This window comes from Heptranchias perlo, chromosome 14 (assembly GCF_035084215.1).
Source record: "Heptranchias perlo isolate sHepPer1 chromosome 14, sHepPer1.hap1, whole genome shotgun sequence".
In the NCBI taxonomy this organism is placed as follows: Eukaryota; Metazoa; Chordata; class Chondrichthyes; order Hexanchiformes; family Hexanchidae; genus Heptranchias; species Heptranchias perlo.
In genome coordinates, this window is record NC_090338.1 from 58,357,643 (window position 1) to 58,372,318 (window position 14,676).

General features: G+C 44.0%; 1 protein-coding gene across 1 annotated transcript in view; it reads right to left on the minus strand.

The window, feature by feature from the left end:
* Positions 1-819: 819 nt before the first annotated feature.
* LOC137332553 (AT-rich interactive domain-containing protein 5B-like) overlaps positions 820-14,676 on the minus strand; it is a 105,884-nt gene continuing 92,027 nt past the window's right edge. Inside the window, exons 10-11 of the mRNA XM_067996466.1 lie at positions 11,364-11,547; positions 820-8,811 (exon numbers count right to left, since the gene is read on the minus strand). Of these exons, the coding sequence (XP_067852567.1) occupies positions 6,604-8,811; positions 11,364-11,547 (2,392 nt within the window). The 3' untranslated portion in view covers positions 820-6,603. The remainder of the gene's footprint in view (positions 8,812-11,363; positions 11,548-14,676) is intronic.

A 14,676-nucleotide genomic window follows, 5' to 3' on the forward strand; every position in this document is an offset into this window, starting at 1 on the left:
GTGATTTTCAAATAAAACTGTTGGACTATAACCTGGTGTTGTAAGATTCCTTACATTTGTGTTCTAAGGCACAGAGCTCAGATCTTACAAATGCAGTTCCCAAACTGAGCCCAAGCCAGAGTAGCAGTTGAAGCACCACTGTTAGCCTCGGTGCCTTGGGTTAGGTGAGAAAAAAAATACAACTCGAGATCCCATTCATAAGGGCTGCCCAGTGACACCTGGTGAAAAGTGTGTATGTGGACTTCAGGCAAGGGCAGAATCCAATTCAGCTGCCCACCATAGTTGAATAACTGCTTGACACTCACAATCTAGGCTCACATATGAAGAATCCCTACTTAAGCAAGACAACAGGGTACCAGCACCCATGGATGTGTACTAAAGTAAAATTTAGCACCTTCAGGAGAAGAAATGTACTAGATATCTTCAAGTTAACTTTGTGCTCATCAAGGTGAAGAATATCAATGCTGGAAAATGGAGCACTTTTCCATTTTAGTTTGTACAATGTTCCCTGATTGAGAGTTGAGGTGGTTACTTGTACCCAGGTATCTATGGTTCGCTGTAACTGCTTATCAGCTGGTATCCAAAGCAGTTACCATATACATAGCAATTGGCACACCCCTTCTTGCAAGGTCAAGCCTCCAATTTATCATTTCTCTATTTCACACAACACTCTTAACAACCATATGCCGACCACAGAAGATTTGGGATCAATTCCATAGAAATCAAAACTGCTTTGAAAGAAAATAAGAAGTTTTTCAGTGAATTTCTGAAAACGATAAAGAATCAACTGAAAAGACACAAAGAATCTTTGTGAATTTCTTTAATACGATTGCAATATACTGAAAGAGAAGTCATACAAAAAAAATCAGTTAGTAATCTAATCGTAAATATTTTTATCAAAAAGTAGTTATCTTCGTATAATGTAGTGTGAAAATATAAGCAACACATCATTTTTTCAAACTATCAGAATATTATACAAAAATACTTTGAAGTTTCAAACAGTTCAGAAGAGAGTAAGACGATGCTCCAAAGGATTCTTTATTCATACATGGTCCCATTATATACAGTACGTTTCTTTGTTTGGAAATTGCTTAAAGGGGAAATAAGTCAAGATTTCTGAAACAGTGCATTCGACAGCATTTAACAAAAACTGCACTTTTCAAACCACAGTATAGAGCAAGTACATACCACAGTATTCCCCAGTCCAATGGGACCAAAAGGTTAGTTCACAAATCTAATACCTCCACCCCTGAAGATGGTCTCCATATGCAAATATAGGCTAAGTAACGGTCACTGGAGGTTGCTGGGCTCCCACTATGATGTTGGCATACAGACCAGAAGTCTGTATATAACCCTGTAAAAATCAACTGCACTGTGGCATAAATGGGATCTTATGTTAGGTTTGTACCAGAAACAGATGCACTGGGTCAAAAGTGGTGACCTAGGAGCTCAGGCCACCCATTCAGAAAGCAACAAGTTCAAATCCCAAACTTTAGACCCCAACTCCCAGACTACCCTGCCAATCCCAGCCAAAAGAGGAAGTGCAGTAATAGTGGTTGAGAAACAGCAGAGGTGGGGCCAAGAAATCAAATAGACTGTGGACTCGTGTGATTTCTTTCAATCTAACTTCATATAGAAACCCAACAGGGCTCACTTGATGCACAATCTGGTTAGCTGGGTTCACTTCCTTAAGTAGTATACGGTTTCACTACCAGAAATCATACTGTGCAACCAAACCAGAGATCTAAAAAATACTCAGCATAACTGGTGGCTGAATCAAATGCAAAGAAGTGCTGGATGTTGGACTTGAGATCACAGGCAGAGGACACTGATGTTATAATGCCCATCGACCAGTCTAACCCACGTAACATGCAGTGGACCAGCATCTTCAACAGAGAGATGCAAACAGATTTAATCAAGATACTGGTCATAGACAAACTCCTACAGGGAATATTCAAAGCACTTTACTGAAAGGTGCTGCCTTTAGCCTGCTACATTCCTGACTGGTTAAAATGACATGGTCAGGTTTAGGAAGGATGAGGTAGGATGAGAGTAAAACCTTTTATTAAGCAAAATGGGTCACAAATTATTGCATTTCTTCAAAGCAGCCAATATTTGCAAAGATCCTTGGTTTGGATTGGACTGGATTCAATGAAATTGGGTTGATCACTCTTCACATAATACAACTTTCATTCACATTTCTGATGAGGAGTATTATGAGGGAGGCATACCAAACTCAAAATCCAACAGACATCAAGCTGTCAAATGCAGCAGCAACATTTTGAATGACTGAGCATCTGGTCATAGGTTGGAGCTTATACATGTTTTGCAAACCAAGTGCATTATCATCTTTTAAATTCAGAAATGTGCTTTTAATAACACACACACACACACACACACACACACACACACAGACTTGGGCACCAGAACATGTATTGAGGCAATTCTTGTCCCTACAACATTTGGCAGTTGATAGCATACTTGCATGCAAAAAGTAAACTGTCTAGTATTTTATTTACAAAGGCTCATAAGTGAGTGATGAGTTGGAAAGGTATATCACACAGACTGTAATGCTGACAATTCTTTGCCATCCTACAGTCCATGTTTATACAATGGTAACACATACCTGTCTCCCTTATCCTACAAATTCAAAGTCCCTCTCCCTTATTATGCTTCCTGCACACGGTACTATGGCCCAAGCAACCTAATCAACGGACAGTGAAATACTTCAAGCCCAATAGATACATTCCTTTATTGCAACAATTTTGCATACCACTATGTAAGGAAGGCTGCAAGTGCAGGGTGTACGTACATAACTACAACACACTTTATGATGTTAAAATAAGGGTCAAAGCTAATCTAATTGCACTCTCTCGACAAGGTGCTCAAGCTTACTCTGCTTGAGTTAAGTATGTAACACCGAGAGCATTGGCCTATATGCTGTACATCTTGCCCTGCCTAAAGTTGACTGAACAAGCATCCCTGTCATGCAGAGACCTGCCCATTCTATCTGAAGGAGGTGGCATTGGGGAACATGAAAACTAAGGTAGCCCCTCAAAGGACAAAAGATCCATTTCATTTGGGATCAGGACACGGTTTAGAGATTAGTTTTCTTGGATTAACCACCAGGGATTTAAATTTAGGAAATATATGGAGATCCGCTGCTCAAATTTATAAGCTCGAGAATGTGTGGCCTGTTAAAATGCTCATAAATTTTAAGAGTCACTTGCTGAGTTTTACAAGGGCAGCACATGTCTACCCTTATATCCATATTACTAACAGGTCAGGTGTGATACAGGAAGTTCAAATGACATACGGCACAGGATAAGCACGGCTTTTGCACAGTCCATTCCTGCCATTATTCTGTTTTACCAATTCCTGACCTACACCTGCTCCTGAGAATATTAGGATAATGCCTTTTCTGACCAAAGCAGTAGGGAATTCTTGTTGGAAATAATTGGGAATTTGTGAACATTTGCAGACGAAAGGGTTAAGACGCAGAGCAACAAACCCATCACACGAGTGCAGACATTAGTCAGTCTGGCCGACTATTTCAATGGGTGTTGGCAACATTAGGGGCTCAGTTTTCAAATTGTATTCAATAGTGCTTTTTGGTCATAACAATTCACCTCGTTAACCATGATTCTAGTGCTGCGCCCTTCAGCAAAGGACTAACTTTTTGGACCCCGTTTGGGTTATTTTCACCTCTTCTTGGGTTGGGCGGGGGGGGGGGGGGGGGTTAGAGGAGTGGGGATGGTTGGATCACAGGACTGACTGACATAAAAACTTCTGACAGTTTTAAAGCTTTTTTTCTTAAAAAAACTTCTTTCAGTCTAAAAGTAAAATCGGTGATTATTTAACAGAAAGGATTCTTAAATCAGGTAGCGAAAATTTAACCACTCAACAAAGAATATAGTTAACTTAAAAAAACTCTGAAAAAGTTATTGCAAAATAAATATGAAAATGCTAGTGACCATTTCAAGATGGTTTTTCTTTTCAGAATCTCAACCCAAGTTTGTAACTGGGTAACACACCTAATGAACTCTTTTAGAGTGTTCACAATTATGTACATTTGAAATCTCTGAAAGAGTGAGCCACAGAAATTCTGGGAAAAGAAAGCTGGAGGACAACATGATCTGCGGCCGCTAACATCTTGCTGGGGAGATTGTAGTGTCATTTGTATATATGAAAGCAAAAGTCTATAGTTTAAATTATTAGCATTGATTCCTCAAGTCTTTAAGCGAGACAAGGTTGGTCAAATAAGATCCACACAGTATAGCCGGCTATTTTCAGCTATACATACAGTACTTGTATCTGGGGATATCTGGGTGCACTCTCCCTGCGTAGGATTGCAGAGGCATAGGTGAACAGTTTCTTATGTACATAACCTCCTCTTTAGTTTTCTCTTTCCAAGATCTCCAGAGTACATCCATTTTGTTGGTCTGAAAAGGCTGAACTTCAAAATTATCTTCCCGCCCATTTACACAGCTTCTCAATCAGCTATTCTTTATCCAACAAGCTGAAGGTAAATTAAAATATATCTAGTCAAATAAGACAATTATATTGCAGAAGTCTGCCACTATCCTCTTTTAGGTCACCATAACCATTCGGAAGTACAGTTCTTAAGGTACACCTTAGATACCGCATAGTGCCAGGTAGGCAGGACTTTCTGGCAATGGAGATGATGATGAACTGTTTTATGTGATGATTTTAATGGTGCAATGAGCTGCAAGTACCTGAGGAAATCATTATCGTACCTCCATTGCCAAAATATACAGGGATTCATTTACACTAAACTAAATTCAGTACTGGAAATACTACAAACATTTAGAGACTACAGTTTAAAGTCAGTTATTTAAAGTGGCTGCATTGGCTTAAGAAGGAAAATAAATCTGCCAAAACAGAAATTGTACAGGGCCAATTCAGAATGAGGGAGGCGGTGTCCAATGCTTCAACTATCATTGAATCCGTGTTCATAGCAATTATTCTTTTAAATTGTTTCATAGCTGCAATCAGATCACCTTTGTATAAAAACATTACTGCTGTGGCAGTAACAAGACTCCATGCGGTTTCTTTGTTATATTCCTTCAAACTGACCCAGTGCATTTTCTGTCTTGCAAGACAAGTCCTGAGGTCTCTTTACAAACAGAAATTGTATTTTTTTAAAAATGCTATGGACCAGTTTCTTTTTTTTTTCATATATTCTGGTACATCAATACATTAGAGCGCGCTGTAAAAGATTCAACATTATCCGCACACAATCTATAGTTATATTCTAGAAACAAGAGTATTACTTTCAAAAGGACAAGCACATTTTTAAAACTTTGAAAAATAACCTCGGCAAGCCAACAGAAAGAAACATGCTTTCATTGCAGAAATCAGTAAGGTGTCCACACATGTACAATCAATATGAAAAGGATCTAAGGCGAGGCAAAAGATGTACAAAATTCGAGAAGTATCCCTGATAAAAATCAGTTTCTGGTTAAGGTCAAGTTTTCTTCTTTGGCAAATCGGAGTTGACATCATCAGAGTTCCACAGTAATTAGTAGTCAAACGTGTGCAATAGCAGGCATGCCAACTAAACAGAAAACCCACGTCCCGAGTTTCTGTTTAAGTTGGACAGAAACAAGGGCAAGCAAAAGGGTTGGAGGAGACCGGACCCCGCAAGGGAGATTCTTTCTTGCTGAGTTCTTAAGGAGGGGCCTCCTACTCTCACAGATCCTCGAGCAGCACCTTGGACTATAACATTGTTACTTCACAGTATCTTTCAGAAGATTTGTCCATTGTTCACATATAGGTAAGTCCTCCACTGGAGCGGTGACAAATGTGAGCCTTTTGCACTTCCCCCTAGTGTTTAAGACCATGACAGGTAGAAGTCAAATATCAAAGTTAAGTTACCTTTTATAAGTCTATTGGGATCAGCCTGTATCCGCAGTTTATTATACAAAACCCTCCCTGAGCACAACTCCCATTTTTCTGTGTGAGAGATTCTGAATGTGTATTAAACAGTAGCATCTTTCCATTTCCGAGTGTTTTAGTTTCTTCTTTAAAAGGAAGCACTTCCCTGCTCAAAGAAAAGACAGAGGTTCCGACTGCCTTGATTAGAATGGCAAATAGTAGCCAGAGTGGTTGTTCCTGGAATGGCCGCCCGCGCTCCACCTCCAAGCTTCAATACAACCAGGCTTGGCTTACACCACTCTACTGCTCTCAGCCATGTCACTGCAAGAGCTGTGGGGAAGCCAAGTGATCTCCTCCACTCACCCCCCATCCCCACACAGTGAGAGGAGAGAAAAAAAAAATCAGGACTCATCACTGTCACCAGGCCACTCTCATGTAGCTCACAGCAACTAGTTCATAGTGTCATAGACAAGGGTCTAGAGGCAGCTTGAGATCCCCCCTCTCAGCCACAGTTGATGTGTTGCCAAGAGAGACTTAGAGAGTTTGGAGGGGAGAAAATAACTTTAACAGCACAAAGTCTCACACACACAAAAGGCAAAAAAGTGAGTGCAGGTGCAACCTTGCATATTGATAAACTGAAACACAGTATCTGCAGATCCATGAGAAATAACCTTTTCCCACCTTTAACTTAACTGGCAAAGCCATTCACATTCGTTTTTCAGGGTAAACTGTAGAAAGGTGGGAGGGAGAGAATGCTGACGGGCTGGAAGACAGTCTGTGCATCACTACCTCATCATAAGGCAAGTTAGGTAGCATTGAAGTTCGCAGGAGGTGGTTATACATTTGCTGTGAATGGGAAGCAAGAAGCTGTCGATGTTGCACAGTGCCAGGAACCATCGCGGGTGAAACGGGAAGGCCAGGGGTTAATACTGGCACCATTACTGGATCAGACTTGCGTGTCTTTGAAGAATTTTTATTCAAGTCAACCAGCTGAAAGTGCGCTCCAAATTTTTCTGCCATATTCTGAAGTTCTGGGTGATAGCCTCCAAGGAGATAGGGGCTTGACAGCGTTCCTTTCTGGCTGTCTGCTTGACTCATTGAGGATAAGGCCTGATGATTGGACAGATTTGATTCTTGGTCTCTTTCAGGCTTTTCTTCTTGACTGACTCCGTCTAAGCGAGAGGTAAGTGGCTTCTTTCCAGATGGCTCTTCAGCCTCTTTCCTCGACTCATCCAGACGATGCGCAAGGCGGCTTTGTTCAGCCGATATCGTGCTACTTGATGGAAGCCGCCTGTTTCTGGAGCTTTTTTGGAGCTCCTCTTGACAGCTCTTTGTTCGGTCTAAATTTAGGGTTGTTCCAAATGGTGCATGAAGGCCATTTTGTGCTAGAGATCTTTGGCTGCTAACTGTTGTAGTAATTGTTTCAGAGACAGCAGGTAAGGAAGACAGCCGCGATAGATCTGTTGGATGCTTGCCTGCTGTCTCAGAGCTCGATCTTGCTTTCTTGTCTTGAGGGCTCTCAGAACAGGTCGAAGTATAATCTGACTTCTGGGTTTTAGGATATTTTGGTAGACTTAAGTCCGTGGGTAGATCAGACATAACTCCAGAACCTAGGCTCAGGGGTGATGAACTAAGTGACTCTACACCAGAGCTATGATCTGAATGAGTAGAATCTCTTCTCCGGTCACTCACCTCTGTGCAATAGGAATCCAGCCTCAGTTTCTTGGTCGGCTGTTCATTTTTGTTATGGCTTTCCCTGTTCTCACAAAGATTTTGCAGAGATGGAAGAAGTAGATAAGGAAGGACACTCTTATGTGACACACAGACTGGTGCATCCATCAAGTCTGCAGTTCTCTTTCCTGGAGAACTCCTACTTGACTTGCTGAGGTTTAGTGGCGAGGACTGTTCTCTATACAGTATTGAAGGCTTGCTCTGTAATGGTGACTGTTTATTGGATAAATTCTGAGGTAAAATCTCGCACAGTTGTCCTTTACGATCATACATATAGCTGCTGTCCTTGGACTTGCTTAAATTCAAGCCTTCCTCTACCAAATCCCCCTTCATCGGGCGACTCAATGAAGTCCCAATGTCACTACCAACAAGTAGCCCCTCAAATGCTACTGGCCTTGGGTGAGATTTGTGTTCTCCCCTGGAATCTGAAACATGTTTGACCGAGCTCGAGTTACTTAACAAGGGTAGTGGAGATGTGTTCCGTTTCACCAGCTGAATTCCATTCACTTGTCCAAAACAAAGCTTCTTTGCTGGTTGAGGAATAACTTCAGGGTCTCCTCGACTAAGTCCAGCAACATTTTGTGTTTCACTGTCCCCCAGAGTTTTGCTGTACACTTTGATCATTTGACTGTCCAGTGTGATGCTCTGTGGTCGTTCCACCTTGACAGTCTTGTGCAAAGTAGGTCTGGATGCATCCTTGGACGCGGTCAAGCCCAGCCTGCTTTTGAGAACATCGAGTGGCGAAACGCCTTCGGGCAGCTGGAAGTTCAGTATACCAGAGTGAAGGTGCTGGAACATTGCAGATGGAAAGATGGACTTACTGCCCTCTGTGCCAATGTGCAGACTTTGTTTAACACTGGGGCCACTGGACAAGTCCTGAGGGTGCAGGGGTAACTTCTGGCTTTTTCCTGCATTTGGGCACTCTCGATTTTCCTGGTTTCGTGTTTTTTGCTCGCGTGGCCGGTGTGTTTCAGCCTCAGTCTTCTCACCCTTTTCTAGTCCTGTAGGAGGGATAGCCTTGCTTTTGGAATATTCCTCCGCAATCGATGCACCATCACCTTGGTTTTTACATTTTAGAGTTTGTATCCGTTTGTCTTGGGGGTTGCCCTGAGTACCTATGTGTTGAGCAGTGATAGTCCTTTGGCTTTTTTCTTGGCATCTTTCAGCACTTGTTAGATGACCCTGAAAAGGGAAGAGAGAATGGTTTCATTTTCTACCCTATTTCACTCTCTTCAGTTTATTACCCCTGCACTCTCCAATTTTCTCCCCTGGGCACTAACTGTCGCTGCAGCACGGTTCCACAAACAGCAGCAGACATTGCTGTCCCTCGCTCAGGTGGTCTCTCCACTATCTGAGAGCCCAGAGTGTCGACAGTGTGCTCAACTGTGGAGACGTTACAGTGGAACCCAATCCAGTTCCAGTCAATTTTCACAACTGTACACTTTACACTGAGGTTAACTGGAGAGCATTCCACTGCAGGAATCCACAGACAGGGAGGCTAATTTTAGTACCGCCACCAGCACTGTCCAGCTGAAATGCGCTAAATCAGCACAAACTTGCAAATCAAACCGAGGACATTCCTGCTTGATATGGCTCAGCACTACACACCACATGGTGAATTTACCCATTGACTCGCTATGATTTTTTTTTAATGAAGGGGTAGGATCCTGTAACATTCAAAAGATAGTTTACAAATTCAAATGCAGGTTCACAAATTTAAGAAGTATGCTAAACAAACACTTTTCCCCCCTGTTACTTTGTGTATTAACTCCCCACATGCAGACTAGGTGTCTTTTACAAGAAGCATACATTGCTATTTACATTCTTGGAAGCACGAGCCCAATTCCTACTCAATGATTTTCTTATAAATTTAAAAAGGACCTAAAAGGCTCCATTTTAAGAAAAAAAGAAATTGGCATTTGCAGCTGGGCAGTTTCTCGTACCCTGTGACTTGCTACAATAGTCAGGAATCTGACTGCCAAAAATGTATTCACACCAGTGAGGAAATTGCTGTACAAGTGCACCAACTGGGTCAGTCCCACCACTAGCAGCACTTTGACATGTGTTGCTCTTTCTTCCAGGTTGGAAACTTTTCAAATAAATACAACAGGTGGCAAAGCACATTGCAGATTCAGTTCTTAGCAATAAATATTGGCAGAACGGGAATTTATGGCCGATATTGCTCACAGCAAATTCCCAATCTCAGCCACGTCACCATGGAGAGCGAAAAGGAGGCACGTTCCAACAAAGAGAGAAAACATACCAGGCAATCACCACCTGCTGTGCTTGCGATTGAAGCAGAGACAATGTCAACGTTCAAGAATAGGTTAGGCCGGTGGTTGAAGGAAAGGGGACTAAAGGGATACAGGAACAGGGCAGGCACACGGGATTAGGACTACTGCTCACGTGCAGGATAAAGCTCAACACTGACTGGTTTCTGAGCTGTAATTTCTGTATAATTATGCACCCCTAGTGGTCAATTTTACAGCAGCGTTGCTGGAGGACTAGGACCTAATCTCCAAAGTCCATCGTCTTGCTGGTAGGAAGGTACATAATTTGAGAGTGTAGGAAAGGAAAAAATTTAATTAAATTAAATTACGATAAATAAATAAACTAAAAATATAAAACGCTTCAAGTTCTGTACCGGAACAATGGGGATATCCCTTAATGTCAGTTTGTAACCTAAATGCATTTTTGACACTGCCACCACTTTCTTGTGCCAGTTCATAGTTGGCACAAGGAAAATGGAACATATTAAATGCCCACAGGTCCACCTCCTTTATAAATAATAAGGCTGCAATATATCACTCTGCCTCAATTACAAATCAGCACAAAGGTCGAGGAGACCTGCTGGATAAAACTGGAGTAGAATTCCTTGATACTGAAGCCTCTGTGGGTCTCTCTGGAAAAAAAGCGTTGTTAATGATCCAAGCTGTGTGATGCGCCAAGCACAGGCCACAATGGCTTTTTCCATATTGAGTGAGGGAGGCATCTAGATTTTATAGAATGTATATACATATATTTATAGCGCCTTTCATGACATCAGGATGCCCCAAAGAGCTTTACAACCAATGAAGTACTTGTGAAGTGTTGTCACTGTAATGTAGGGAATCGCAGCAGCCAACTTGCAAGATCCCTCAAACAGCAATGTGATAATGACCAGATAATCTATTTTTGGTGTTAGTTGAGAGATAAATATTGGCCAGGACACTGGGAGAACTCCCCTGCTCTTCTTGGGAATAGTGCCATGGGATCTTGTACATCCACCTTAGAGGGCAGATGGGGCCTCGGTTTAACTTTACGTTCCAAAGACAGCATCTCTGACAGTCCAGCACTCACTCAGTACTGCACTGGAGTGTCAGCCTAAATTATACGCTCAAGTCTCTGGAGTGGGGCTTGAACCCACAACCTTCTGACTCAGAGGAGAGTGCTACTACGGAGCCAAGGCTGACAGTATCACATCATGCGGTACCACTCTGCCCAGAGATTCTCATATACCTCTTAGCAGAGAGTTATGCAGCAATATTAGACATGATCTGAGAGCACATGATCTGACTATCGTCCCAGACAGGGATGGTGTGATGGTCTATAGAAGAGGAAGCGGGGAAAAATAATGCCTTACAAAAAAAAATTGTAAAAAAGATACATTACACACTATTTCAGAAACCAGAGTAGCATTTTATACCACAGGCCCGATTGTAAATTAGTACCCAGTGGAATTAGGAGAATCTCACCTCTTTCTCTAGTATTTGAGTCAGTTCACGAACATTTTGCACTTTCAAGTTCAGCTCCCCGTTTTTAGTTTTTACATCTTTCTCCGAGTCCTCGGACGTGCTGGTCGTGTGCTTGCGTGGCTTGGCTGGTGGCAGTGGTTTGTGCTCCTCCCCTTTGAGGTAGCGCTCATACGGAAGAATCAGCCTGTAGACAAACAGCACCGGGAGTTACCTCACTGTGCTGGGTACAGTTAGTTTCAACCATCATTTTCCACAAGTTTCCCGAAACCAATCTCCAGAAGCAAAAGTACATACGGCAGGTCTCACACAACTTCGGCAATTTGCTCACGAGTTCTCCACTCTCGAGAAGGCGGAAAGGATTCAGGATGAACAAATGTCGTTACTGTCAAATTCACATCCAGTGTACCAGGGTCCCTCCTGAAACCTGACTCAGTCCCATCTTTCCATTTGTTTCTTTATATGGGGGGGGGAGGGGGGGGGGGCACGATCCATCCTAGTTATCATTTACCCCTCCAATATGTCTTCACTACCACTGGGGACTGAGGGGCAGTGCCAAGCCTGTAGCTGTCCCTTTGAACCATTAACTAGGACAGGGGTGTCCAAGCTGAGCCCTGGTAATCTGCCCCTCAAAGCCCAGGCAACTCGGTCCTACTTGCAGGGTCTCCCTGTTTCAATCGGGTCGGCCCAGAGGTTTGGAAAGGCCTGTTTTTTTTAGCGTAGTTACCTCATCTAACCACTCAGTTGTAAAATCTCGCTAAAAAAAAGTCACGATAAGAATAAAACCGGACGGACCACACGGCATCGGACCACAAGGCACCGCACACGACAAAGGCAAACCAAGCCCAGTCGACCCTGCAAAGTCCTCCTCACTAACATCTGGGGACTTGTGCCAAAATTGGGAGAGCTGTCCCACAGTCTAGTCAAGCAACAGCCTGACATAGCCATACTCACAGAATCATACCTTTCAGCCAATGTCCCAGACTCTTCCATCACCATCCCTGGGTATGTCCTGTCCCACCGGCAGGACAGACCCACCAGAGGTGGCGGTACAGTGATATACAGTCAGGATGGAGTGGCCCTGGGAGTCCTCAACATTGACTCTGGACCCCATGAAATCTCATGGCATCAGGTCAAACACGGGCAAGGAAACCTCCTGCTGATTACCACCGACCGTCCTCCCTCAGCTAATGAATCAGTCCTCCTCCATGTTGAACACCACTTGGAGGAAGCACTGAGGGTAGCAAGGGCACAGAATGTACTCTGGGTGGGGGACTTCAATGTCCATCACCAAGAGTGGCTCGGTAGCACCACTACTGACCAAGCTGGCCAAGTCCTGAAGGACACAGCTGCTAGACTGGGCCTGCGGCAGGTGGTGAGCGAACTAACACGAGGGAAAAACTTACTTGACCTCGTCCTCACCAACCTACCTGTCGCAGATGTATCTGTCCATGACAGTACTGGTAGGAGTGACCACCGCAGAGTCCTGCTGGAGATGAAGTCCCGTCTTCGCACTGAGGACACCATCCAATGTGTTGTGTGGCACTACCACCGTGCTAAATGGGATAGATTCAGAACAGATCTAGCAGCTCAAAATTGGGCATCCATGAGACGCTGTGGGCCATCAGCAGCAGCAGAATTGTATTCCAGCACAATCTGTAAACTCATGGCCCGGCATATTCCTCACTCTACCACTACCAACAAGCCAGGGGATCAACCCTGGTTCAATGAGGAGTGTAGAAGAGCATGCCAGGAGCAGCACCAGGCGTACCAAAAAATGAGATGCCAACTTGGTGAAGCTACAACTCAGGACGACATGCATGCTAAACAGCGGAAGCAACATGCTATAGACAGAGCTATGCGATTCCACAACCAACGGATCAGATCAAAGCTCTGCAGTCCTGCCATATCCAGTTGCGAATGGTGGTGGACAATTAAACAACTAACGGGAGGAGGAGGCTCTGCAAACATCCCCATTCCCAACGATGGTGGAGTCCAGCACGTGAGTGCAAAAGACAAGGCTGAAGCGTTTGCAACCATCTTCAGCCAGAAGTGCCGAGTGGATGATCCATCTCGGCCTCCTCCCGATATCCCCAACATCACAGAAGCCAGTCTTCGGCCAATTCGATTCACTCCACGTGATATCAAGAAACGGCTGAGTGCACTGGATACAGCAAAGGCTATGGGCCCCGACAACATCCCAGCTGTAGTGCTGAAGACTTGTGCTCCAGAACTAGCTGCGCCTCTAGCCAAGCTGTTCCAGTACAGCAACAACACTAGCATCTACCAGACAATGTGGAAAATTGCCCAGATATGTCCTGTCCACAAAAAGCAGGACAAATCCAATCCGGCCAATTACCGCCCCATCAGTCTACTCTCAATCATCAGCAAAGTGATGGAAGGTGTCGTCGACAGTGCTATCAAGCGGCACTTACTCACCAATAACCTTCTCACCAATGCTCAGTTTGGGTTCCGCCAGGACCACTCGGCTCCAGACCTCATTACAGCCTTGGTCCAAACATGGACAAAAGAGCTGAATTCCAGAGGTGAGGTGAGAGTGACTGCCCTTGATATCAAGGCAGCATTTGACCGAGTGTGGTACCAAGGAGCCCTAGTAAAATTGAAGTCAATGGGAATCAGGGGGAAAACTCTCCAGTGGGTGGAGTCATACCTAGCACACAGGGAGATGGTAGTGGTTGTTGGTGGCCAATCATCTCAGCCCCAGGACATTGCTGCAGGAGTTCCTCAAGGCAGTGTCCTTGGCCCAACCATCTTCAGCTGCTTCATAAATGACCTTCCCTCCATCATAAGGTCAGAAATGGGGATGTTCGCTGATGATTGCACAGTGTTCAGATCCATTCTCAACCCCTCAGATAATGAAGCAGTCCGTGCCTGCATGCAGCAAGACCTGGACAACATCCAGGCTTGGGCTCATAAGTGGCAAGTAACATTCGCGCCAGACAAGTGCCAGGCAATGACCATCTCCAACAAGAGAGAGTCCAACCACCTCCCCATGATATTTAATGGCATTACCATCACCGAATCCCCCACCATCAACATCCTGGGGGTCACCACTGACCTGAAACTTAACTGGACCAGCCATATAAATACTGTGGCGACAAGAGCAGGTCAGAGGCTGGGTATTCTGTGGCGAATGACTCACCTCCTAACTCCCCAAAGCCTTTCCACCATCTACAAGGCACAAGTCAGGAGTGTGATGGAATACTCTCCACTTTCCTGGATGAATGCAGCTCCAACAACATTTAAGAAGCTCGACACCATCCAGGACAAAGCAGCCCGCTTGATTGGCACCCCA